The following is a 25764-nucleotide window of genomic DNA, read 5'->3' as shown; positions in this document are numbered from 1 at the left end:
AAATTGTTGTGGTTACTGATGAGTTTTAATACTATGTAAAATTCAGATTTCAAATATGTAAAATTCATGGGAAGGACTGATGCTGAAGCTGAAACTGCAATACTTTGGTCACCTGATGCAAAGAACTGACTCATCTGAAAAGACCCTGATGCTGGGAAAGATTGAGGGTGGGAGGAGAAGGGGACAACAGAGGATGAGGTGGTTGAATGGCATCACTGATTCTATGGACATGAGTTTGAGTAAGCTCTGGGAGTTGGTGATGGACAGGGAGGCCTGGTGTGTTGCAGTCCATGGGGTCACAGAGTTGGACACAACTGAAACTTCAAATTAGCACATTTGTGTTACTTACTCTTTAAAAATATTATAATCCACAACTTCCCTGGTGGTCCAGTGGTTAAGACTCCATGCTTCCAATGCAGGGGGCTCAGGTTCCATCCCTGGTGAAACTAGATTTCACATTCTGCAACTAAGAGTTTGAATGCTGCAGCTAAGACCTGGTACAGCCAAATAAATGTGTTTTTTTTTTTTTTAATGTATGTATTATAATCTGCATGGAAGTTAATCTGTAGAATCCTAGTTATACAGCTGTATAATCCTAGGTATACAGCTGGCTCCTGACACAAGGTTGAGCTACATGTGTTTATATCCAGAATTAGTTCTTTTTTTTTTTTTTTTTTTTTTTATTTTTTCCATGAAGCTGCAGATTTTTATTGAGAGAACTGATTAAGCCAAATAATCAACGTAATAATATGCATGGCTTCAGCTTGTCTTCTTTTTAACTTCTTACTGTCCATCACCTCCTTCCGGAATTTTAGCAGGCACTACATTAGGTGGAATCTTCCCTTTCACATCAGGGCCATCTCCAAGCTCACCCTCAACCTTTTCCACATCCAGTTCCTGGCGGGAACCTTCCAATTCAGGTTCTTGAACCACAGACGCTCCTCCTTCTTTCTCCTGTCCAGGTTCCACCTCTACATTCTTAGCTGGTGGTTCCTTGCGCTGAGATTTTTTGCCACCTAGTTTCCGGGCAGCCACAGTTTCAGCAGTATCAGAAGATTCTTGACCATCTCCCCTTCCTCTAGATCTTGATCTCACTCGTGCACTCATATTTCACACTGGTGAGTCTCAGCCAGGTAGAAAGAATCCAGATGCTAAAACATAACACGCAAAGCTTGGCACCCAGACCGTGTTCCAGAATTAGTTCTTAACAGTTTTTAATTGTTCTTTGGTTTGGGCACAATTTCTGTGTCCAACGCCTATGATATTACATATTCCTGCATCTAACCAATAGATTTAAAAACAAACAATGATAGCACAGTGATTGAAAAGTCAAATAAACTGAGCTTGAGTAGTTTAATTTTGTCATTCTAGGTGACCACTTAGTTATTTTTTATATTGAAAATGTCTGGAATTTACTGCGAAGTGGAATTTTTATGAATCTCTGCCAAACATCCCTTTGTTTAAGACTTTCTTTTCCCATTTGTATGTCTGTTGCTTCATATGAAAGAAACTTTATTGAAATGAAAATTAATAAAAGGTATTCTTTAATCAACTATGGGTGGAAATTGACAAATGTAGCTATATTCTCTATTGAATATGAATATGCCAAAATTATTTTTGACAAATTTTCAGAAGTTAACTTTAGAAAAAGAAATTAGAGTTATTAATTACTCAGCTAACTATGTAGGTACAAGTTTTTTACCCCTTTCTCAAAAAACACAATAATGTAGCCAAGAAATTCATTACCCTTTCTTGTTCTGTAATGTAAATTCAATTTTAACTCTTTTTATATTGTCATGATTGCCTGGAAAATCCCATGGGAGGAGCTTGGTAGGCTGCGGTCCATGGGGTTGCTAAGAGTCGAACACAACTGAGCGGCTTCAGTTTCACTTTTCACTTTCATGCACTGGAGAAGGAAATGGCAACCCCTTCCAGTATTCTTGCCTGGAGAATTTCATGGACAGAGGAGCCTGGCAGGCTACAGTCCATGGGGTCGCAAAGAGTTGGACATGACTGAGGCGACTCTCACTCATATGCCACTGATTCATTGTCAACCTTTAAAAACTAGAGTTCCAGTTTTTTGAAATCCCGATTCACTGATCTATTGGAAAAAAATCAGAAGGGCAATAGTGGGCCCGAATACCCTAAAGGCAACAATCAGCTGGGGGCCATTTATCATATTACAACCGGCCTGAATCACTTGTTTACATTGATTATGTCAACTGGCTTAGTGTCAGGGTTTAGACTGCCAAGCCAGGTTGCCTCTGGGTATTCCACCAGACAGGACAACTGTCCTGAGTGAGGGTCTCTCTCTGCCCTGCCCACTCCCTTTCTGGAAGGACAAAAAGATATACCTGTATTTCATTCATTTATTTAACACACCTATACCTCATTGGAAGAAAAGTTATGACCAACCTAGATAGTATATTCAAAAGCAGAGACATTACTTTGCTGACTAAGGTCTGTCTAGTCAAGGCTATGGTTTTTCCTGTGGTCATGTATGGATGTGAGAGTTGGACTGTGAAGAAGGCTGAGCGCCAAAGAATTGATGCTTTTGAACTGTGGTGTTGGAGAAGACTCTGGAGAGTCCCTGGACTGCAAGGTGATCCAACCAGTCCATTCTGAAGGAGATCAACCCTGGGATTTCTTTGGAAGGAATGATGATAAAGCTAAAGCTCCAGTACTTTGGCCACCTCATGCGAAGAGTTGACTCATTGGAAAAGACTCTGATGCTGGGAGGGATTGGGGGCAGGAGGGAAAGGGGACAACAGAGGATGAAATGGCTGGATGGCATCATGGACTCGATGGACATGAGTCTGAGTGAGCTCAGGGAGGCCTGGCGTGCTGCAATTCATGGGGTCGCAAAGAGTCGGACACGACTGAGCGACTGAACTGAACTGATACCTTATTTGTTTAATACATACATACTGATTGTTTGCTTATATGCCAAGGTCTGGAGATACAAATGTGAGTGGGAAATGGTTTCTTCCCTCAAAGAGTTCTTGGTCTAATTAGGAATAGGGCCTTCTGTATCCTAGACAATTAAAAGACAGTGTGGAAAGGAGAACGATTACTCACCTGACTGGAGAAGGAGCGGGAGAGACTGGATGGGTGGTGATGAGTGGCAGATCTTATGCAGACAGACAGAAAAGGGTTGAAATCTCTGCCAGCCTCTTACCTGATAACAAACTTAACCTCCCTGAACCTTAGTTTTCTTATTCTTTAAAAACTGTAATTATATTTACCTGTTGGGTCGTTTTGAACACATTAATTTCATTCAACAAGGATTCATTGAGTGCCGGCTAGCATCAGGTGCTGTGCTAGGCTATAGGAATGACATGGTAAAGAAAAAGAGATATGGTCCCTGCTCTCATGAAATTTACAATCTAGCTGTGTTTTGCTTTTTTGTAATTAATGTTAGCTTATTAATTTTAAGTAATTTAAATGGTTTATTGAAATATAATTGACATACAATAGTAGTCTGAAGAAAGTACAACAGCTGCACTAATGAATAAGCCAGAAGTTAAGGGTTCTGTATATAGTCCATGGGGTCGCAGAGTCAGACACGACTGAGTGACTTTCACTTCCACTTACGAAGGGAACACGCACATACAGGAGGAAAGTGAGATCTGAAAGTTGTATATAGATGTTAACTGTGCAGAAACAGAGTGACTTGACTTCGAAACGTCCCAGAGACAGTTAATGTTATTTTGTTGTCTCAAGTTAAAATGAGATGCGCTTATCTAAATAAAATGCAAAATCAGCCGTGCTGAGAATGAGCCCCGTGAGGTTGGTGCGCGTGGAGGCGCACTGCCTGCGTAACTATTAGAAGCTGACGGATGACACACCCGCAACACGCCGCTCGGCTTTCCTACCCCTAGGGTAGGTTCGCTTCTTGGCGGGCTTAGTCGTGAGAAGCGGGGGAAGTCTACGTGCAGGGGCACGTGGCACTCTCTGCCCAAGGTCCGGGGACTTTCCCCTAGGCGCAAGTAAGGAACTAGTCCTCCGTGTGTAGCCTAGGAAACAGGCCTTCAGCACGAACCTCGCTTCTAGCAGCGCGTTCAAGCCCTATATAGCTCGAGGAGGAAATTTATTTTCTAGTTAGGGTGAGGAGATTGGTGGCGTGGCACATAAAAACCACTTCCCTGTATAACCTTCTAAGAATGTAGTCTTCTGGAGACATTCTGGCTAACAGAATACCTATATAGAGATAAGAAATGAACTAGTTTCACAAATGAATTCCTCTAAGCCCACAGTCCTATGCAAATAAGACCTGGCCCCGCCCACACGCTAGGTGGGCGTGACCTCCCTGGGAGTCCCGGAGTGGGAGTAGCTGGGGGACGCGCCTGCGTGCGCGTGCACCGGTGCGTCCGGAAACGCCGGCGTCGGGCGTTCTCCTGGTGTTGGCCTGCTATGGCGAGCGTGGTGTCGCTCGCGGGTACGCTGGGGCTGCTGCTTGTGTCTGCGCTGCCCGAGGTGCTCGGAGACGGCCGCAGCCCCGACCACCGGGCACACCCAGGTACCAGCGAGGGCTGCTGGAGGGAGGCTGGGACTGCCCCTGGGCCCCAAACGCCAGCTGTACTGACTCGCCTCTGCCCTCCTCCTCAGGCGACGCCGGCCAGGTCGGCCCTGGGGCCGCGGAACCCCGGCGGCAGTCGCCGCCGTCCAAGAACCAGCGCGAGCGGGCTCGGTCCGGGGCGCTGCCCTTGGGGGCGCTCTACACCGCGGCCGCCGTGGCTTTTGTGCTGTACAAGTGTTTGCAGGTGCGGGACGACCAGAGGTGGGGATGCCCCGGCCCTGAATCTCGATGAGGGCGCCATGGTACCAAGAACAAGACACGTTTTCCCGACATTCTGTAAAATGAAGACAGGAGTTCCCTGACTTTCCAACATGATGGGGTTAGTTAAAGCATCCAGCGATGTAATGGATGTGAAGGGCCCTTGGTTAATTTTAAATAGTAACCATCACATTTAATCCTTCCAACAATCTAGTGAAGAGGTTGTCACTTGCTCAAGGTCACTCAGAGATAGTAACTGGTGGCCCTAAGATTTGAACCCAGCAAATGTGTATACTATAGTAAGGGTGGTTCCTAGTGAGTTTCCAGGCTTGGCACGAGCAGTTGATTACTGTAGCCAGAGTTTTTAAGAGCTCAAGGAACTAAGCAGTCTCAAGTTATCCTCGGGAAGGAGGCCCTGAAATGTGAACTGACAGTACATTTTGTTGGATTAAAACTGTTGAAATGGAAAGTAGTACCTCCCAGGGCTTTCTCTTGCCCTATCACTCACGTTGGGAAATAGAGGACTGAGCCAATTTAGAGACGACATGAAACTAGGAGGGCTAGCTAATCATGATCCATAGTAGACTTAACAGGCTAGGATGAGGGGCTGAATTTAATGGTGAAATTTAACAGGGATTGATAAATTTATTCTTGGACCCAAGTATAGCTTGAAAGAAACTTAATTCTCAAGGGCACTGTTTTAAGAGGATTGTTGTGGTTCAGTCACTAAGTTGTGTCTGACTCTGCGACCTCATGGACTGCAGCGTGTCAGGCTTCCCTGTCCTTCACCATCTCCCAGAGTTTGCTCAAACTCATGACCATTGAGTCGGTAATGCCATCTCTTAAACCAGAGTAAAGCACCCAGAGAAAACCATGTCAAATGAGCACTGACTGAAAAACATTGGTGCTATTAAATCAGAGAAGACAGGGAGTACAACCGTTGCCTTCAAATTCCTGAGGGGCTGTCATGTTGAAAAGATGATTTGGGAAGGCTCTGCTCAGCACCATGGAAAGAAGATAGCGATGGACTGTGTCTGGATTTGTGTATAAACTAAACCAGAGCTTTATCAAACAATAGAGCTTCTCCTTCCTGGAGGTGTTTTAGTAGATTGAACAGCAACCACTCATGGGGTGTACTGACATTGCTTCCTGTGCTGAGTGAGGAGCTGTAATAGATATGATTGTGATTCTCTGAGAGTAAAAAAAAAACCCACTAGTTTTGTCTATCTGAAATTATCCTTGGCCTTTATCTGGCTTTGGAGACTGAGGTTATTGAGGTCCTTGTTGCTGCAGTATCCCCCTTGCCTTTTTCCACAGCAGGGGAAAGATGAGGCTGCTGTTCTCCAAGAGGAGGCAGGCAAGGATTCATTGCAGTCAGGTGGGTTTTGCAGAGGTCTGTGCTTGGTTGGGGATTAAGGGACAGCAGAAAGTAAGTAACCGTTGCTCTTTTCTCCCATATCCCCAGAGCAACAGCTGGCGCAGCTGACACAACAGCTTGTCCAGACAGAGCAACACCTGAACAGTCTGATGGCCCAGCTGGACCCCCTTTTTGAGCGGTAAGGACAGCAATGGCCCTGTGGCTAGAGAGAGCTTATGGTAGGTGGAAGAGGTGGGGACAGAGATTGGGCAGCCTCTGAATGGACATCTCTGCAGTGTGACTACCTTGGCTGGAGCCCAGCAGGAGCTTCTGCACATGAAGCTACAGACCATCCACCAGCTGTTACAAGACAGTAAACCGAACAAGGGTGTGGAGGTTCCAGAACCAGGTACAGGGTTGGGAGGTGAGAGTCTGCTGGAGGTACAGACAAAGCCTCTGAAACTGGAATATGCCTGATCTCCCCCTTCACAGAGGCCAGCATACCCTTTCCCGAGGACTTCCGTATAAAGGAGGATGAGGAAGAGGCTGGTGACAATCAGGCCTGGGAGGAGCCCCTAAATTGGAACACAGGGACAAGGAACTTAACTCCTCCCAGGGAAATGGAGCCCGCGCTAAGGAGAAGATGTAGGAAGTCTGCAGCACAGGGCCTCAGTCACAGCCTCCATTGGAAAGAAGGAAAAACAGTGGATGGTTTAGTAAAACAGAGTCTGTTCCTGTGACTGGATGCTCCTGTGTGCTTTTTCCATTCCAGCTGGACACACACGGACACACACACCCACCCCCCCTTACTAGGTGCCTAAGAACAGCCAGGCCTTCTTGAAAAGCTTCCCTTATTAGGACATAAAGAGGCCGCCTTCCAGTGCAGGAGCCAAGAAGATAGAGGGAGCTCCAGTTCTTCTATTTGTATTCCTGAGGCCACAGCGGTGCCAGCCTTAAGGGCACAAAAATCTCTTTTCTCATATTGCATAGCTGAGACAAAATGGCTTCTCCAAAAAAGAAAAAACTTTACTAAAATCCGGTGGGGAAATAAATTATAGAAACTATATGCAACATAAAAACAGCCACACTTGCAAAGCTGCCAACTTGATAGATAAACATCTGTCCACAGACACAGCACCATACCTATCAGTCCCAAATCCCCTCCTCTGTATTGGCAGAGCTGATTCAGCTGAGTCGGACTTGAAGTCCTGATTCTTTAAGAGCTGGTTAAAGGACATGGTGTGTCTTGGTCTCAGGCAAACACAAAATGATTCTTCTCAAACCATGAAGAGTCTGTTTTGTTAGTAAGATTCCTTTGTACCCCTGATGCTGACCTATCCCCACAGTATCCTGGACTCTGGAATTTGTAAGATTCCTCTAGTTCTTCTGGCTGCTGTGGAGAGAAAACAGTTCAGGCACTGGCATGAGCACTCTATTCTGACAAAATCACCTGGGGTGTTGGACAGGGGCGTGCTTGGGGTGGGGGTGGGTTCCAGACAGGAAATAGGCTCAGAAATGCCATCTCCAGCTCCTGGGCCTCACCACAGCACTCTTCCTGAGGGAAAACAACTTACCTGATGGCCAAAGTCAGACTGTGGTACCAGTGCGACAGCTCCTCCTGGTCTGTGGACATAAGCAGTAGCTTCTCATGGGGAAAGGACAGCTAAAGAGAGATCACCTCTTAGCACATGGCTCAGAAAGGTCCAGCCTTAAGCCAAAGGCCTTGCTATTTCCATGGCAGTGATTTAGGGCTGAAGTGAGAACCAGGTATGAATCCCAAGCCCTGGTATGCTCTGAATGCAGGTGGCTCAGTTCCTATGAGGGGGGCTTAGGCCAAGGAGATGAGTGGTACGCAGGCACTTGGTATATCTTGGGCCCTTCCTACCCTGCCAGGGGCTCTTGCCTGTTACTTACACTGAGCAGTCCACCACAAGGGCCTCCTGAGTGGCCAAAGACCCTGTGGAGTTGACACTCGGCCATTGGGTAGAGGGCCCGGCAGGCAAAGGTGCCACTCTGCAGCAGATGCAATGGGGGTCGAGGCTTGGCCATGAGGAGTGCATCAGAGAAGAGGAAGAACATTCGGGGTCGAGGCTCCCCTCGGGGAGGCACCACCAATAGCCATCCCTGGCGTAGGAACCAGCGACCTGAGAGGTGGGAGATCCGTTATTCTGGTGCAGCTTCAGGACTACAACCCACAGAATAAAAGGAAAGGGAGGCTGAGAAAATGGGAGGCAGGTGGTATGTGCTGGCAATAGAGAGGATGGGGGTGAGAAAAGGGCAGTTTGCAGATTGAGGTGAAGCATGCCCATGGACTACCTGAGATAAGCCCCTTTGCTTGCCGTCCACTGAGCAGAGCCTGGATGCGCTGGAGATGCTGTTCATTCTTCTGTTTCTGACCGATGGTGTAAACTCTCTGGGCAGTCTCACTTATCAGCTGGGCAGCCCCTAGAATGATATTCCACGCCCCACTCCCAGCACAACTTTGACTTTGGGTGAATGGTGGTGGTGAAAGACAGGCTAATCCAGACAGGACTAGGGTCAGAGTCTAATCTTGAAGAGTAGAGGTAGGGCAATAGGAACATTGTATACACATCACTGGAAGATTGGGGCATATCATACATGGTTAGAGGTCAGAACCAGAAAGGGAACAGAAGCAATCTCCAAGAAATGCTGTGGAAGAGCAAGAACATACTTGTGAGCTGTTTGTGTTCAGGGCTGTTGGGGCCTGTGTTTTCAGCCAAAGCAACAGCAAGATTCTCATACCTGAAATTAGAAGTCTATGAGGGGAAAGTAGAGCTGGGTACAGTTTTCTCTGCCTGGCACAGATCACCCCCTGTACAAACTTCAGCTGGGGAACCAGGAAAGACCTGCCTGTGGCTGTTTTATCCCCCTCTTCCATCTGGGACTCAGATCCAGGTTCACTCCATATGGCCCTCTTCCATCCCACACTGAAGTCAGGGAGGCAGACCAGATCCCCAGGTGAAAGTTAACCCAAGGAGGATGCTACAGACAACTGACTATAAGTTCTTAACTCATTCCCAGGGACAGAAATTCTAAGCCTTTCATCTTCAAAAACCTTATTACTAGCCTTATCACAGACCCCTCACTTCACCTAAGTCAGTTAAACAATCCCAGCTAAGGGCCTGAGGCTGCACAGCCCAGGTACTCCAATGGGTTCACATTTACACTGGCAGAAAACTTTGAGGAGCAATTTGTCCCAGGAGAGAGACAGTGGGACAGATCCCATGAAATCCCACAAAGACTGAGAGCAGCCATCGTACAGACGCAGAATTGTAAGGAAGTTAGCTGAGTCAGGGTGAGTTCACGCACTGCTGGAGCCTCTGCAGAGGCAGAGGGAGCAGGTCCTGGAGCTGAAGGCCCCCAAACTCAGGGCGGCCTTCCTGAAGTCGTACAAATCTCCGGAAATGTTTGTTCTTCTTTAGTTGCTCCTAGAATGATGAGGAAAGGGTTGGCAGCAGGGAGAGAAGCCGCCTCCTTATGTTGCATTCTTCTGTGTACACATCCCAGGCCCTCAGGAAGCTGTATGCTCCTGAGAGAACCCCATCTCCCTACTGGAAACTTAACATAGGGCTGGGCACCTACAGGGCTCTATAAATGCAGGAACAATATGAATGAAGTTTGGGTCTCCAGATAAAGAGGAAATGTACAAAGGAGGAGGGGAAGGATTTGAAGTTACCAGGTTACCTGCAGGATGGTCCGGGACCTCTCAACATTGGCAGCAAATTGGGTGTAGAGCTCCAGGTGGTTGCAGAAGCCCTCCAACCCCTGTCCCCAGCGCCCTCCTTCGAGGTAGGGAAGCAGCTCTCTGTGTGGGTCAGGACAATAAAAGAGCAGCTCAAGAACTACTCAAGCACCACCTCTCTTAATTCTCCCAACCCTGCTTCGGAGGTAGTACGGCCCCATTTTGTGGGAGGAGACTCAGTGGATATGAATCTGAGCAAACTCGGAGATGGTGAAGGAAGGGGAGCCTGGCCTGCTGTAGTCCGTGGGATCGCAAAGATTCCCACACGATTTAGCGACTGAACAGCAAGTGGCTGGAGAACTGGGGCAGATTAAGGCACTGGGCCAAGACCACAGGGGAGGTAACTGGCAGACTCTGGATGTGAATCTGGATCTCCTCTACACTGAGTTCTCTGCACTGCCAGAAACCAGGTCTCCCTCCTCCTCTCTCCCCACTTCCCTTCTACTCACTGGCTGGCGCCGTAAATGAGTTCCCAAGCACCAAAGAGGGCCTGGCGCTCTGGTGGTCGCAGGGTGCCTTTGGCTCTCAAAATTGCCACGAAGTACTGCGGAAGGAGAGAATACCGGTACGTAGTCCGCAGAGAGAGGAGGCTGGTGCCAAGGCGCCGCTAGGTCACCGACCTAGTAGGCACCCTCCCACTCCCTGGGGTCCCCGCCCCCCTACGGGAGACTGTGGGGTTCGCACCGTGGCCACCAGCCCCAGCTGTTCCTGGTAGCGCCGCTCTGTCTCCAGCAGCTCCCGGGCAGTGCAGGCGCGTTTCCGCTCCCAACGGGCACGCTGCTCTTGCACCGGGCACCGGGCACCGGGGGCCGGGCTCTCCATGCCGGACTGAGGGGTTTCCACTTCCGGACGCAGCCCGCCGGAGATTCAAATCCAAACGGACCCGGGGGCGGGGCTGCTGGGGCGGGCCCTTGAGGGGAGTGCGCCCCCTGGCGCCTGGAGGCTGTGCGCAGGCGAGGGCATGCGCAGCGGCTCGCTAAACCGCATCGGGTCGGCGCCAGCGAGGCGCTACAGGTAGGCGGCTCCAGCCAGGGCCGGACAGGGTGCGGCAAGTGGGTGGCCCTCCTTTGAGTGGCACTAAATTGGAGCAGAGACATTGTTTTGCCAACAAAGGCCTGTCTAGTCAAGGCTATGGTTTTTCCAGTGGTCATGTATGGATGTGAGAGTTGGACTGTGAAGAAAGCTGAAAGAATTGATGCTTTTGAACTGTGGTGTTGGAGAAGACTCTTGAGAGTCCCTTGGACTGCAAGGAGATCCAACCAGTCCATTCTAAAGGAGATCAGCCCTGGGTGTTCTTTGGAAGGACTGATGCTGAGGCTGAAACTCCAGTACTTTGGCCACCTCATGGGAAGAGTTGACTCGTTGGAAAAGACTCTGATGCTGGGAGGAATTGGGGGCAGGAGGAAAAGGGGACAACAGAGGATGAGATGGCTAGACGGCATCACCGACTCGACGGATGTGAGTTTGAGTGAACTCCGGGAGTTGGTGATGGATAGGGAGGCCTGGCGTGCTGCAATTCATGGGGTCGCAAAGAGTCGGACACGACTGAGCGACTGAACTGAACTGAAGTTGGGACAGCAGCCTGGACTTTGAGTTAGGATACTTGGGGGTTTAGACACTGGCAAGGTCGCAGTGTCCCACCTGTAGAATTGAGCTTCTGTCGTGGACCCGTGCCAAACGCTGGGGTCCAGCTGTCCCCAGTCTTTCATCATTAAGAATCCTCACGGGTCACCAGGTTTTGAATATTTTGGCCGCTGGACAGAAGTTCCTCGGTTTTAAGTCACTAACTCGTTTTCTCCTTTCATACGGATCCAAAGCCCGATAGCCAGTTAGCTTCCCATCAGCAAATGTCAGTAACTAACGTGGTGGGTCAGAATTTCTGTAATTCTGGCCAAAGGTAAAAGCTTGGAGCTGATTAATCTGTGTTACCTAGTCAGAGTTAAAAGGTACTATATTTTCCTTACTTAGTTAGGTCTTTTGGAAAACTGGCAATAGCCCTGGAGGGTAAATTAGCAGTGCCATTTTGTCAGTATGTATGAGATATCTTAAAATGTGCCTACTCTTATGACCCAGCAATTCCACTTCTAGTAATGCATCCTAAAAAGCAGATATGAGGACAAAAAAATATATACTAGGATGGGTGGCAAAATGTTTGTAACAACAGAAAACTGGGAGTCACTTAAATGCCCAATGGTAGAGAATTAGCTAGGAAAATTATGGTACAGCCATTTGAAGGAATAATATGAAAGCATTGAAGATGATGTAAAAAAGCCATTAATTTTGGGAAACACATAGTATATTTCCAAGAGGAAAAAAGCAGGCCATAAAACTGTATAATACGATCTATTTAGGTATAATCAGGGAAGCCTGGCATGCTGCAATCCATGGGGTCACAGAGTCAGACATGACTAAGCAACTGAACAACAACAGAATATATGACTGGAAGGATAAACAATCGAAAGGTAGTTGTGGTTTTTATCTCTGGGTGATGGGACCAAAGGTAATTCATTCAACAAATATTTATTAAGCACCTAAGATGTAAGAGGTACTGGATCACTAAGGTTAAAGGGGTGGATGGGATTAAAAGGGTGATTTTTTAAATTTCCTTATACTTTTTTGCTTTTTCCAAGTTTTCTGCTTGAGCATGCATGTGTTACTATGTAAATTAGGGGGGGGAAAGTGCTATTAAAAACCACAATGTTAGTTAGAAACCTTAGGCCCCATTACTACCACTGAGGACTCATAGGAATCCAGGCCCAAAGCCAAAGACCAGGGTATTGTCAGGGTTCTGAGGTCACCTCTAGCTCTCTGACATTCTAAGAATTCTGAGGAAAGAGAAATGCTGGACTTAGATCAGGGAAAAACAACTTGAAGGGCTTGGTGGAGGTAAGAGAGTTTGGGTCAGACTGTACCTTGGACAAGTCACAGGGGGGCTGGTGATACCATATAGGTGGAGCACTGGTTAGACTGCCTCAGGTGAATGTCGGACAGTCCACACCAAGAGCTGCAGGGTGGAAGGGGACAGGTCATCTCATGATAACTGGCATCACCATGAGCCCAGGTGATGAGAACAGAGCATAACTCCTGGGGGCGCAGTCGGTGATGAGGGTGTCTGGGTGTCCTGCCAGTGTGTGAGTGTACTTTAGGTGGATGGAAGAGGAGATGGGAATAGAGTCAACTGTAAGCTCAGGTGGGGAAATCATTCAACTGTTGAGGCAGAGGAGGGCAAAGCCAAGCAAGACACACTGAGGACACTTGGAGACAACTGATTCCCTGGGGACCAAGCGTCCCACAGAGCAAGTCAGGCACAGCATAGTCTGCCTGGAACTAATTCCACCCACAGTCTCCCCTAAAGCTAAAGGAAGGGGCAGGGGACAAAGAGGAGGATCAGAGGGCAGCCAACAACCTATCCTTTAAAATTTATTTTTAAAAATAAAATCCTGTGGCATGTGGGATCTTAGTTCCCAAACCAAGGATTGAACCCACATCCCCCTCATTGGAAGGTGGAGTCTTAACCACTAGACCACTGGGGAAGTCTATTCTTAAAAAAAAATATATATATATATATTTTCTTTATTTAAAAAAATAAAAATAAAGGAGTGAAGGTGATTCTTTGGCAGTCCAGTGGTTAGGACTCAGCACTTTTACTGCTGGAGCCCGGTTCAATCCTTGGTCAGGGAACTAAGATTCTGTAAGCTGTGTGGCACAGCCAAAAAAAAAAAAAATTTTTTTTCCCTCTATCATTTAATTACCCTTAACCTCTGCTTTCAACTAACTGGCTGCTAGAGAAGCTCTCAGGATGCCTTAAACAATAACCACCAGTCATTCCACAAAAATCAAATGCCTTGGGACTTCCCTGGTGGTCCAGTGGTTAAGAATCCACCATGCAATGCAGGAGACGTGGGTTTGATCCCTGGTTGGGGAACTAAGATCCCACATGCTGCAGGGCAACTAAACCTGAGCACCGCAACTGCAAAGCCTGCACACCAAAACTAGAGAGTTCATGGATCCCAACGAAAGATCCTACCAGAGGCAGCAAAGATCCCACATGCTGCAACTGAGACCCAAAGCAGCCAAATAAATCAATATTTAAAAAACATTAAATGCCTCTCATGCCTCAGGTCCTATGCTAGGCATGAAGATGGGGAGTAAGAGAAATGTGACCCATGCCCTTATGAATGCTTTTAGTCCAGCACGACAGACATGGTAAGGAGTCACCATAAAGTGAGATACACATTACAAAGGAAATACAGGCTTCTAAGCATGCAGGAGGAAGGGACTGACCCTAATCTAGGGGTCAGGGAGGCTTCTCAGAGGAAGTAACATGTGAACTGAAGGATGCCAGGAGAATAAACAGAACAAAACTTGACTAGGCGGAGCTGGCAGTGTGGGTGAGGTAGACAGAAAAATAGCATGGATAAGGGATTAGAGATAAAACACACACACACGTGATGCATTCAAGAAACTGCTAGAAGTTTAGTAAGACTGGAGCACAGATTGCAAAGGTACATATGATGAGAAAGGAGACTGGAGACATAGACACAGGCTATAGAGGGAATTTATATCAGTAAGACTATGTCACAAATAATCAATTCAAAGTGGCTTAACAATAATTTATTGGCTCATGTAACTGTAAAGTCCAGATACAGGCTCTAGGGTTAGTTTAGCCCCAAGGACTGCTTTCCACAGTTCCTCTGTCTTTCATGGTTTTATCTTCATCTTAAGGCTGGCTTCCATTCGGGTTACAAGGTGGCTGCCAACAGTTTCAGAGGTTGTTTGCTTCCTTATCCATGTTTGGACAAAGTGAAAGTGAGTTCCCTCAGTCATCAAATACTGGAAACACAGAGCTTCATTCTGATTGGCCCCACCTAGGTTCAAACCCATCAAGGAAAACAAGGCAACGGCAGGCCTCTGAAGGCCATGTCAAATACTATGGACTTTATCCTAAGGGCAACAGGAGACATTCAAAGGTCTTAAGTAGAGAGTGAGATGATATGTGCATTTTAGAGAGATCACCCTGGCTAGCTGGACTCAGCAAGACCCATTAGGAGGCAGCTGCAGTTATCCAGGTAAGAGGTGATCGAAGTGTAGATTAGGATGAAACACAAGGATGAAAAGTTTAGAAGGTAGAATCCGTAGGGCTTGATAACAATGTCAGAGGTGAAGGAAAAAATTAAAGAAAAGATGGTACCAGGTTTCTGACTCACACCACTTGGTAGAGGGTGGAAGAAGTAGTTTTGGGGACAGAGGAATTTGGCTAGAGGCCTGTTGAATTTGAGATACTTGTGGGAGATCCATGTGGGGACACACATTAGGTAGGTGGTTACATATCTGAAATGAGCAGAGTCCAACCTGGGGATACTTGGCTGTCATCAGTTTACAGAAGCCATGGGAATAGATGAAATTGCCTACAACATGAAGAGAGAGAGAAGGCAGAAGGCACGAAGGTCTCCAACACATCACCCTGTGTGTTCAGTTCCAAAACAGCTGATGGTACAGCGGGCTAAATGGTGACCCCCATAAAGATAAGTCCATGTCCTAACCCTTCAAACCTGTGGATGTCACCCTATTTGGAAAAAGGGGTTTTGTAGATGCAGTTAAATTAAGAATCTTAAGATCATCCTGGATTATCCTGGTGGGCCCTAAATCCAATGATAAGTGTTCCTATAAGAGACAGCCAGGGCTGCTTTCACGTTCTGAGACGGCCCACACTCTGTGGAGTGTGTTCCTTCTAAATAAATCTCCTTACCCGTCAAAAAAAAAAAGCGACAGCCAGTAGAAGACGCACGGACAAGAGAAGGCCATGTGAAGTCGGAAGCACAGATTGAAGTTAGGCAGCCACAAGCCAAGGAATGCCTGGAGCCACCAGAAGCTGAAAGAGGCCTTTGAACCTTCAGAAGGAACAGGGCCCTACCAACACCTTAATTTCAGACTCCTCACTGCCAGAACTGTGAGAGAATAATCTTGATTGCTTTAAGCCACCCAGTTTGTGGAAATTTGTTACAGCAGTCCTAGGAAAATAATATAGATGGTGAGGTGGGCTCGAACTATAGGGCAGTCCCCAGCACCCCAGAAGGGCTGTGATTTGTCTTTGCTTCTGGTCCATGTCTGGGGAATAGGGGGATTTTTCTTCTGCTTCCCTGGTACATAGCTCCCTTCTCTGCAGCCATGGGATAAGCACGAGACATGGCTCTCGATGTCTTAAGACACAGACCCTAATGACAAAAGTCTTGGCCCTAAGCAACCACAGAGAAGTGTGTGCCAGGCCAAGACAGGAGAAGGGGGGTGACCTAGTCAATTAGCCCTGAGTACACTCTGTCCCAACCTAGGGAGACCCAGGAAACAAGACTCTGGGAGCTCAAACCTGTTCTAGAGTTTGGCAGACTCCCAGTTGCAAAGGCCAGATCAGAGTCCACATTCCCCACCCAGACCAGAGACATAGTCACACAGAGACGGAGAGCTCAAGAGACAGCACCCATGGAGAGTGGCACTTGGGAAATTAGGGAGCCGGAGCACAGAGCTGCACCTCGATGTAGATCTGGACTCTGAAATACTGAGGAAAAGCAGCAGAGACAGAGGGGAGACGTGTGGAAACACCACAGAGAAGTGTTCAAGGAGACCCTGACACAGATCTAAAACAGAAAAAGATGGAAACATTCAAAACATTGGAATAAAACTAGGATTGGTGTTGGAGAAAGTTCTGGACATGCAAACTCCAGACTTCAGGTAGCACGGTGTTCCTGTTTTCTGTCCTTCCCATGACCTCCCCCGTCTCAATTAGATTAGTCATTATCTCCTTCTGTCTTATCCAGGCCTATCCAATTTAGATATTATCATGTACCTTCCATGTGTCTGGGTCCAACCAAGGTTCTGACAACACAGCTGCCCAAGGCAATGAGCTGACCATCAGGAGTGCCTGCTTGGATTGCCATGGATGGCTCTTAATTTAGCTCCAGAAATGGCAACCGAGATTGGTAGACTGACTGACTCCTAAGATGACTGCTTGCAGCACAGCTGTTGTTGAACCATACAAGTTTTGGCATACAGTATGACAGTCACTCTGACAAGGCACACAGTTTAGGGTGCTGTATAAATGTGATGCCCTACTCCTGGAATAATTGTGGTTTGACATACACAGGTCATTGTCAATGGGCTCCCTGAAGGCAGGGAAGCTATCTTAGTCTGGTTTTTCTTAAGCCCTGGCACAGTGATCTGAAAAGAGAAAAATGATCAATAATAAAAGACAGTTGAATATAAGATGGACTCATTCAAATACTGGACCCTGTCCTTATGAACCTCGAGGCTATTAGAGCAGATATAATGTCATAAATCACCTTAATATGAATTGGATGGTAAGCAAGATTATTAGGGCAGGCAAAGAACTGTGGTGGTTCAGTCACCAGATATCTCTTCCTGTGGTGTAGAGTTGGTCAAGCAAGACTTCCTGGAGATAGCCTTTGAGGTGAGTCTTTTTTTTAATATTTGGAGTATAGCTGATATACAATGTTTTGTTAGTTTCAGATGTACAACAAAGTGAATCAGTTATATATACACATATATCCATCCTTTTCCATGTAGTAGTGTTCATATGTTAATCCCAACCTCCTATTTTATCCCTCACCTCTACCTTTCCCCTTTGGTAACCATAAGTGTCTTTTCTAATTCTGTGAATCTGTTTCTGTTTTGTAAATAAGTTCATTTGTATCTTTTTTTTTTTTTTTTGGATTCCACATATAAATGATATCATGATATTTATTTCTCTGACTTACTTAACTATGACAATCTCTCGATCCACCCATGTTGCTGCAAATGTTATTGTTTCATTCTTTTTTATGGCTGTGTAGTATTACACACATACACACACACCCCACATCTTCTTTATCTACTCATCTATCAATGGATATTTGGGTTGCTTCCATGTCTTGGCTATTGTAAATAGTGCTTCAGTGAACATTGGGGTGGTGCATATATCTTTTTGAATTATGGTTTTCTCCAGACATATGCTTAGGTGTGGGACTGCTGGATCATATGGTAGTTCTATTTAGTTTTTTAAGGAAGCTCCATACTGTTCTCCATAGTGGTTGTATGAGCTGAGTCTTGAATAATAAAAGGGATTTACACAGAGGAGATAGTAAAACTATATAACACGGTAATGGGTATATAAATACTGATCCAGAGTGGAAACTGGGTGGGACACTCAAGTGGTGTCCAGAGCCTGTGTTGTGCCAAGCATTACTTCTTTAGATAAGAGGTCATGAGGCTAGGAGGGTCCCCAGAGGGGAGTGGGGTAGCAGGAGCACCCTGGAGTTAGGGGCTAGTTACAAACCAGATTGTAAATGTTCAACGTATTTAATTAGCCTACACAACCGTAATGGTGTACATACCTACTGAATATGAGCCCCAGGGAAGAATCTCCTGAGATGGCCTTACTGTCTTCTGGTTTGTCGAAGCCACTGGGGCCTTCCTAGAATGTGAGCTACCGAACAGCAGAGGCTGTTCTCCAGGTGAGCGCTGCGTCCCTACAGCCTAGAACCATGCCTGGAGGACTGGAGGGGGCTCACCAAATGTTAAGTGAATAGGCAGACTGGGAACCCCCAGCCCATTCTTGGGGTCCTCTCACTCTTCACCTCTTTGCACCCACTTTCCCCCTCCAATCCGTGCTCCACACCACCCCTCAACATAACCTAGTGTGAGATACAAATTCTGTCCCTCTCCTGCTCAAAGTATTTGATATCTCTCTTTTGCCCAGGATCCCATTTCCCCCACTTCTTTTTTTTAACCAATTGAACTGCTACTTCTTTAAACCCTGACCAGATTTTGCCAACTTCTGTGTTACTTTCTGAGAATTCATCTCTCTCCTCCAAATATTATGATAGTTTTGCCCTCACTCACCAGACAGTGAGCTCCTCAGGACAGGGACTGTGTCTTGTTTCCATACCTCTAGCCTGACATATGGTAGATGCTGAATAAACAGAAGAGTGAAAGAAAGAAATAGATGAACAAAGGTTTGGATAAAAACGAATAGTTTAATTTTGCTAGAATATGAGGGAGAGTAGTAGGAGATAAGATGGAAAAGTCTCTTGGGTAAGATTTTGAAGGGACTTGAAGTCATCTGGAGGGAGAAGATAGGCAGATGGAAGATACTTTGCAGAGTGTGGGAAGCCAGTGTAGGTTTTTGAGCAGAGGTGTAATATGATGAATATTACATTCAGTTTTAACCCATCAGAGACTCATGAATATATGCAGCTGTCCATTCATATTCAAATTCACATCCCACCTATTCATCCATCCACTCTCCCACCCCCAGACTCCCCCAGGAGCCTTCCCTACCCCTTTACCTGCTCCCTGGCCCAGCCAGGAATGTATATATGGGCAGCTTTCCTCTCAGCCAGAGGATGTGGGGGCCCCAGCTGCCTGGGGCTGGGAAGCAGGCCAGGGTTAGCTGGAGCTGGCTGACTAGCAGTCGGGCAGTGCCAGGGAGAACCTGTATAGTGCCAGGTGGTGCCTTGGGTTCCAGGCTGAGCCCATGACCCTGATAACCTTCTGGCTAGGCACATACCTGCCCCTCACTCCACCCCATTCCCACCTTGCTATCGGAGAGGGGGCACAGGGCCAGTAGACCCACAGGACTTTGGCTCCATCTCCAAAAGGGCCTTCTGTGAGTCAGCCTGCTCCCCTCCAGGCTTGCTCCTCCCCCACCCACCTCCTGTTTCCGATGCACGTACAGCCCGTGCACTACAGCCCCAGCCCGTACACACCGTGTCCCAGGACACCCCAGTCAGCCGCATGGCTCCCCTGAGCCCCAGCCCCCGGCTCCCTCTGTGGATTCCGGCCCCTGCCCCAGGCCCAGCTGTGCAATTGCTGCTGTTACTGCTCCTTCTGGTGCCTGCCCATCCCCAGAGCCTGCTCTGGATGCAGGGTGCTCCCGCCACGGGAGGAGATTCATCTGGGGAAGATGATCCACTTGGTGAGGAGGACCTGCCCAGTGAAGAGGATATACCTGAAGAGGAGGACTCACCTGGAGAAGAGGACCTACCTGGATTGAAGATGGACCCAGGAGAAGAGAATTCTCTGAAGTTAGAGGATCTACCAACTATTGAGGCACCCAGGGACACTGAAGACCTCCAGAATAACGCCCACAGAGACGAAAAAGGTAAGTGGTCATCAGCTCTGCAAACCTAGGCTCCAGGAGGTTGGTGCTTCCGCCACATTAAACCCCAGCCCAGGGAGGGATTATTCAGGGAAGAAGAGGAGCCTGTGCTCTGACAGTGATTTTTCCCAACCCCAGGAGCTCCCTTGCCACTAGCCCCTTACCCTCTTTCAGAGCTAGACGAAGAGACAATAAAAAGGGACACGGAGAGAGGTAAGCAGGAAGAGACAGAAAAGAAAGGGGGAGGTTGGAGAGGAGAAGAGATCGGAATGTGGAGAGCAAAGTACGAAGAGACAGGAGAGGAAGGAAGGGGGCTGGTACCAGAGGAAGAGCAGGAAGGGTTTGTAGAAATCACCGCATCTTCAGTCTACAGATGAGGAAAGTGAGACCTAGGAAGAGGGAAACAGCAGGTAGAGGAACCTGGTATCTTGACCCTCAAGCCAGGAACTTTGGAAAAGGAGATGGAGATCAGAAAGGAATCAGGGAGAGTGGGGAGGAGGGATTTCTAAAGGAGAAAGATGGTCTACTAACCTGGGCCTGGGAACTGAGGTCTCCACCCATTTTACAGACCCTAAGACAGTGGTTGCAAGCAGGGCTAGTAGAATCTTTGTGTGGCCCATCAAGCTGTGGCGTTTTATTTGGCTGCAACCTATTGTGCCTGTTTGTGGTGTTTCTGTTACCTGCTATGCTTTTGTAAGAATCTGAGTTTGTGAACGCTGCTAGTGAGGATGACCCACCTCTTTTTGGCCGCCGGGGAGTAACTGGGCTCAAAGATCAGCCTCTTCATTCTTCTCATTTATGCAGGGGATGGCCACAGTCATTGGCGTTATGGAGGTGAGACACCCACCCCCTACAGAGACCCAATCTGGGCACCCGGCTCTGCTGATGCCCGTACACGCATCCCTCACCCCGCATCCACGTCTGCCAGTCCCCCGCCAACCCCGACCCCCGCATCCTTTACCTCTGTTTCCCTCCCGGATCCCTCCTGACTCGACCGCATCACTTTTTCTACTCCACTTCCCTAAAAGTTCCTGATCTTGTCTTCAAACTTCCTGTACACACTTGCCCCCTCCAGGCGCTCCGCCATGGCCCCAGGTGTCCCCAGCCTGCGCTGGCCGCTTTCAATCCCCGGTAGACATCCGCCCGGAGCTCACTGCGTTTTGTCCAGCCCTGCAACCCCTGGAACTCCTTGGCTTTGAGCTCCCGCCACAACCAAAACTGCGCCTGTGCAACAATGGCCACACCGGTGAGGCGGTCTCGGGGCGGAGCCTCAGGGAAGGGGCGGAGTCTACCTGGAGATGAGGGGACGGTCATTGGAAGTTAGGCTGAGGGTGGGGCGGGCCCCGGCTCACCTGCCTCTCACCACACAGTGCAGCTGAGTCTGCCTTCTGGGCTGAAGATGGCGTTGGGTCCCGGACAGGAGTACCGGGCCCTGCAGTTACATTTGCACTGGGGGGCCGCGGGTCGCCCGGGCTCGGAACACACGGTTGATGGTCACCGTTTTCCTGCCGAGGTGAGCGCGCAGCTGTCCGCGAAGTGTCAAAGCGGAGTGCCGGGTAAGGGACCTCGCCCACTCCTACCGTGTCTTCTCCAGATTCACGTGGTTCACCTCAGCACTGCATTTGAGGAATTTGACGAGGCCTTGGGGCGCCCAGGGGGCTTGGCCGTCTTGGCAGCCTTTCTGCAGGTACCAGCCCTGGACACCCCCCACCTCTGCTTTCTTACGCCCTCGGGCTCAGAGTATCTTGCCCCAGAAACTCCCATCCCCGCACCTGACTGTCATCTTCATTCAGTTCTTTCGTTAACGCCCACTGTGAGCCAGGCTCTGGGCCACAGAAAAAAGATCCCGAAACAGTTGATCCTGTCTCCCCACAGCCAGTGAGGGAGGCTGACAGGGTAGACATATACACAGGACACATAGTCAAAGAGGTAGTCAAGGAAGGCCTCACAGAGGAAGTAAAACTTGAAGCCTTTGCTAGTGGGAAAGAAAAAGAGATATTCCATGCAGAGCGAACAGTACACGCAAAGACTCAGAATATGGCCCATTTGGGGAATGGCAGGTGTGGGGAATGGTCAAAAGGAAGAGTCATTTCTCTAATACCTTTATAACCCATAATTTCCCCTTTGCAAAATGCACTGAGTCTAGAGAAGCATTTGACTTCTTTGGACAAACACAATGATTAGAAGAGGCTAATAGGAAGGAAGGGTGGTGAGACACCTGTGGATGGTGAAACACCTGTTAGACTCACTGCCTCCCTGACTCATTAACACCAGCCTCACAGCACTGCAGAGAAGTACCTTGGAAATAGCATGTCCTGGATCCAGAAGTCAAACTCATGAATTATTAAGGTGAATGCAGAGGTACCATGGATACAAAGGTTATTGGGGTTGTCTGTGGCAGGACCATGGAATATGTATAGAGTTAGTGATAAGTGAGCCTGGAAAAGTAAGTAGAGCCCATTGTTGACAGCCTTGTATCCTAGTAAAATGGCCCAGCATCCTCCTCTTCCTCCAATTTGCCACTGAAAATGAGTCCACCTAGTTAGGTCAGTTTGCAAAGAAGAAGTAAATGGACCTTGAGTAATAATACGTAAGATTTTGTGTTTCCCCAGCATTCTCAGAGGTGGGGAATGGGGGAGGATTATGGGAATCCACATCACCTACAGGCCGCCAGCCATGACTCTAGATACATGTATTTATCTGTCTTGCACGGTCATCTCCTAGGAAGGCCCAGAAGAAAACAGTGCCTATGAACAGCTGCTGTCACGTTTGGGAGAAATCACTGAGGAAGGTCAGTTTGTTGGTCTGGCTCCTACCCTTGATACCCTTGTCATAAAGAACCATCCTTGGGGAGCCTCAGGTCTGAGGATGGAGAAGGGCTCCCTCCCACAGAGAAGGGGATTGCAGTGTGAACTGGCTTACTGTGACCTTGATAATAACTATGAAGCTGAACACAGCAAACAGGCAAAGCAAACTGCTGCCCACAGATTTTTTGTTTAAAAACCAAACAGAAACCAAGATAAGATGAAAACCAAATAAAACCAAAAAACAGTGTTTGGAACTCCAGGGTTTGAGTCTGGAGAGCTAAAATTTTTCTGAGAACTATTACTCCTTCAAAGCATCAAATATTTGACTTTAAAAAAAAAATAATTTTATTTATTTTTGGCTGTGCTGGGTCTTCACTACTGTGCAGGCTTTTTCTAGTTGCAGCAAGTGGGGGCTCCTCTGTAGCTGCAGTATGCAGTCTTCTCATTGCAGTGGCTTCTCTTGTTGTGGAGCACAGGCTCTAGGGCATGTGGGCTTCAGTATTTACTGTGTGCAGGTTCAGCAGTTGCGGTTCCAGGCTCTAGAGCACAGGCTCAGTAGTTGTGGTGCACGGGCTTCGTTGCTCCGCAGCATGTGGGATCTTTCCCCGGCAAGGGATTGAACCTGTGTCCTCTGCATTGGCAGGCATTCTTTTACCACTGAGCCACCAGGAAGCCCAGCATCAAATATTTTAAATTTGTAAATAATGTTGGAAATCTTCTTTTCCTTCTTAGTCACTCTAGGTCATTTTAAACCTCACCCAGCTGGATCCTACATTTTGCTAAACTGAAGAGAACTATGCTTTTTGAGTTTTTGTGTCTTTTACAGTTATAGGTATTACAAATTATTCAAATTACAAGCTATTCAGAAAATTACTCATTTTCTCTTTTGATTCACTCTGGGCTTACATCTGCATTCCAGCATGTTATCACAGTATGCAAAGTAAGAGTGAAGACCCAGAAGAAGGGCCAGGGTAGCAGTTCTCTTACTCTGTGAGCCCCAAAACCTTTTACTTTCTACTGAGTCATGTCCTGTGCTGAGTTATGGGAAGGGATACACTCAGTGAATAAATAGTCTGAGGGAGTTGGGTCAACTTGGTTTCTGGGATTTAAAAATGTATCCCTCTACCCCTGAGCTTTGGTGTGTGTATGAGGGGAGGTCAAGATAGGTTGGACTTCAGCACACATCCTCTCCACAGACTCTGAGACTTGGGTCCCAGGACTGGATGTATCTGCACTGCTGCCCTCTGACCTCAGCCGCTACTTCCGATATGAGGGGTCTCTCACCACACCTCCCTGTGCCCAGGGGGTCATCTGGACTGTGTTCAACCAGACAGTAAAGCTGAGTGCTAAGCAGGTGACACTGGGGATGAGGAGGCAGAAAGAGATGAAGGGGCCGTGTGGGGGAAGTGGCGGACATGGACAGTGGAGCCCTGAGGTACTGGCTGTAAGCCTCTGACACTTTCGCTTCTGTGTTGAGCCCACCCCCCACTCTCTGCTGTCCTCCCCAGCTCCACACCCTCGCTGACTCCCTGTGGGGACCTGATGACTCCCGGTTGCAGCTGAACTTCCGGGCTACACAGCCTTTGAATGGGCGAATAATTGAGGCCTCCTTCCCTGCTGGTGTGGATGGCAGCCCTAGGACTGTTGAACCAGGTGCCACTTTGTCTGCTGATGCTGGGACCCCCTCTCCAGCCACAGGGCCCTCATCTTCTCTTGTGTCCTCACTTGTCTGTCAGTGGTGGTCACAGTCCTCAGCTCTAACATTTGCTTTTTCTCTTCAGTCCACCTGAATTCCTGTCTCGCTGCTGGTGAGTCTGTGCCCCCACCCTTGGCACTGTTCAGCCAGGGGCTAGTCAGGACCACCATTGCTACCTCTGCGTTTCTGTAGAACAGACTCCAAGCCCAATAGGATAGTGTTGGATCAAGGTGGGGCTTACCCTGTCATCCCCAGAGCAAGAGTTGGTCAGAATGAAGCTCAAAAAAACTCCTCCAGTCCTCCTTCCCAAGCCACCTCTTTTGTCTTTAAGAAGGAAAAGGGTGCTTATCTTACCCCTCCTTGTGGACCCACCCCCTTCCCTTAGCTGGCCCCAGCTGGAGACGCAGGGAGTGGCAGAACTTCGGACAGAGCTGGTGGGGTGGGGTGCAGGTGGAAGCAGCTCTGAGGGAATCCTACAGGCTCCTCTTCACTCCCTGAAGCAGTCTCTTTCTTCCTCCCTCCAGGCGACATCCTGGCCCTGGTTTTTGGCCTCCTCTTTGCTGTTACCAGCATCGCCTTCCTTGTGCAAATGAGAAGGCAGCAAAGGTATTATACTGACCCTCTCCCTCAGGCCCAGCCCCCACATCCCCGAGTCCAGAGCAGCTCCATGCAAATTGCATGCAAATGAGCTCATCCCTGGTGAGATTTCTGATTAGGCTTCCCTGTTGTGTAGACACCCAAGTGAGACCAAAGGGAGTGTTAGCTACCACCCAGCAGAGGTCACAGAGACTGTTGCCTAGAGGCCTGCCACTTGGAGAATACTTAGAGAAGCTGGTCAGAGGAATCCGAGGGGCAGCTGAAGACTGTCCTGTTCATTACACCACTTCCTTTTAAACCTCCAAAGATATTTTTAAAAATAAATATTTCTAATAAAACCTGTGGAAAGCAAATCCTTGTCTCCTAATCAAAAGGATGGTGCGTTCATTTCCTATCACTGCTGTAACAAACTACCACAAACTTAATGGTAATGGAAATTTATTCTCTTAAGAGTTCTAGAGGTCAGATGTCCAAAATGAATCTTATGGGCTAAAGTTTGGGTGTTGTCAGGGATGGTTCCCTCTGGACACTCTTGAGGAGAGAATATTTTCCTGCCTTTTTCAGCTTCTAGAAGCCAAGCATTCCTTGGCTTGTGGCCCCTTCCCTGCATCACTCCC

General features: G+C 48.0%; 3 protein-coding genes across 10 annotated transcripts in view; 2 read left to right on the top strand and 1 right to left on the bottom strand.

The window, feature by feature from the left end:
- CCDC107 (coiled-coil domain containing 107) overlaps positions 1-6879 on the top strand; it is a 31160-nt gene extending 24281 nt beyond the window's left edge. For 2 of the 4 annotated variants that reach the window (XM_060409267.1, XM_042243279.2), the window contains 4 exons: positions 6095-6155; positions 6243-6333; positions 6431-6543; positions 6627-6879. In XM_060409267.1, the coding sequence (XP_060265250.1) occupies positions 6095-6155; positions 6243-6333; positions 6431-6543; positions 6627-6874 (513 nt within the window). In that variant the 3' untranslated portion in view covers positions 6875-6879. Of the gene's footprint in view, positions 1-4391; positions 4520-4608; positions 4764-6094; positions 6156-6242; positions 6334-6430; positions 6544-6626 lie in introns of those variants that run through there. The other 2 variants (XM_012121504.3, XM_004004281.4) reach the window with 2 other exon arrangements.
- Positions 6880-7135: 256 nt separating this feature from the next.
- On the bottom strand, positions 7136-21257 carry ARHGEF39 (Rho guanine nucleotide exchange factor 39). Of its 4 annotated transcripts, XM_004004280.5 has the most exons (9): positions 10582-10744; positions 10347-10441; positions 9840-9960; positions 9465-9583; positions 8827-8897; positions 8451-8579; positions 8049-8278; positions 7709-7797; positions 7136-7527 (listed from the first exon to the last, which is right to left on the bottom strand). In XM_004004280.5, the coding sequence occupies exons 1-9, from the start codon at positions 10717-10719 to the stop codon at positions 7512-7514; spliced, it is 1008 nt and encodes a 335-aa protein (XP_004004329.1). In that variant the 5' UTR covers positions 10720-10744; the 3' UTR covers positions 7136-7511. The 4 variants fall into 4 exon arrangements, with proteins under 4 accessions (XP_004004329.1, XP_060265233.1, XP_060265234.1 ...); XM_060409250.1 differs by lacking the exon at positions 10347-10441 and having other exon boundaries at positions 10582-21257; XM_060409251.1 differs by lacking the exon at positions 10347-10441 and having other exon boundaries at positions 7136-7524; positions 10582-21257.
- On the top strand, positions 19635-25500 carry CA9 (carbonic anhydrase 9). 2 transcript variants are annotated; one of them, XM_004004279.5, is made up of 11 exons: positions 19635-20050; positions 20852-20881; positions 21123-21293; positions 21418-21560; positions 21642-21734; positions 22772-22838; positions 24051-24208; positions 24363-24507; positions 24636-24662; positions 25075-25156; positions 25284-25500. In XM_004004279.5, exons 1-11 carry the CDS (start codon positions 19684-19686, stop codon positions 25348-25350), a joined length of 1350 nt encoding a protein of 449 aa, XP_004004328.1. In that variant the 5' UTR covers positions 19635-19683; the 3' UTR covers positions 25351-25500. The 2 variants fall into 2 exon arrangements, with proteins under 2 accessions (XP_004004328.1, XP_060265238.1); XM_060409255.1 differs by having other exon boundaries at positions 25075-25500.
- The last annotated feature ends 264 nt before the right edge of the window (positions 25501-25764 follow it).

Source organism: Ovis aries, chromosome 2 (assembly GCF_016772045.2).
Source record: "Ovis aries strain OAR_USU_Benz2616 breed Rambouillet chromosome 2, ARS-UI_Ramb_v3.0, whole genome shotgun sequence".
Classification (NCBI taxonomy): Eukaryota; Metazoa; Chordata; class Mammalia; order Artiodactyla; family Bovidae; genus Ovis; species Ovis aries.
This window is presented reverse-complemented; position numbering and strand designations above follow the sequence as displayed.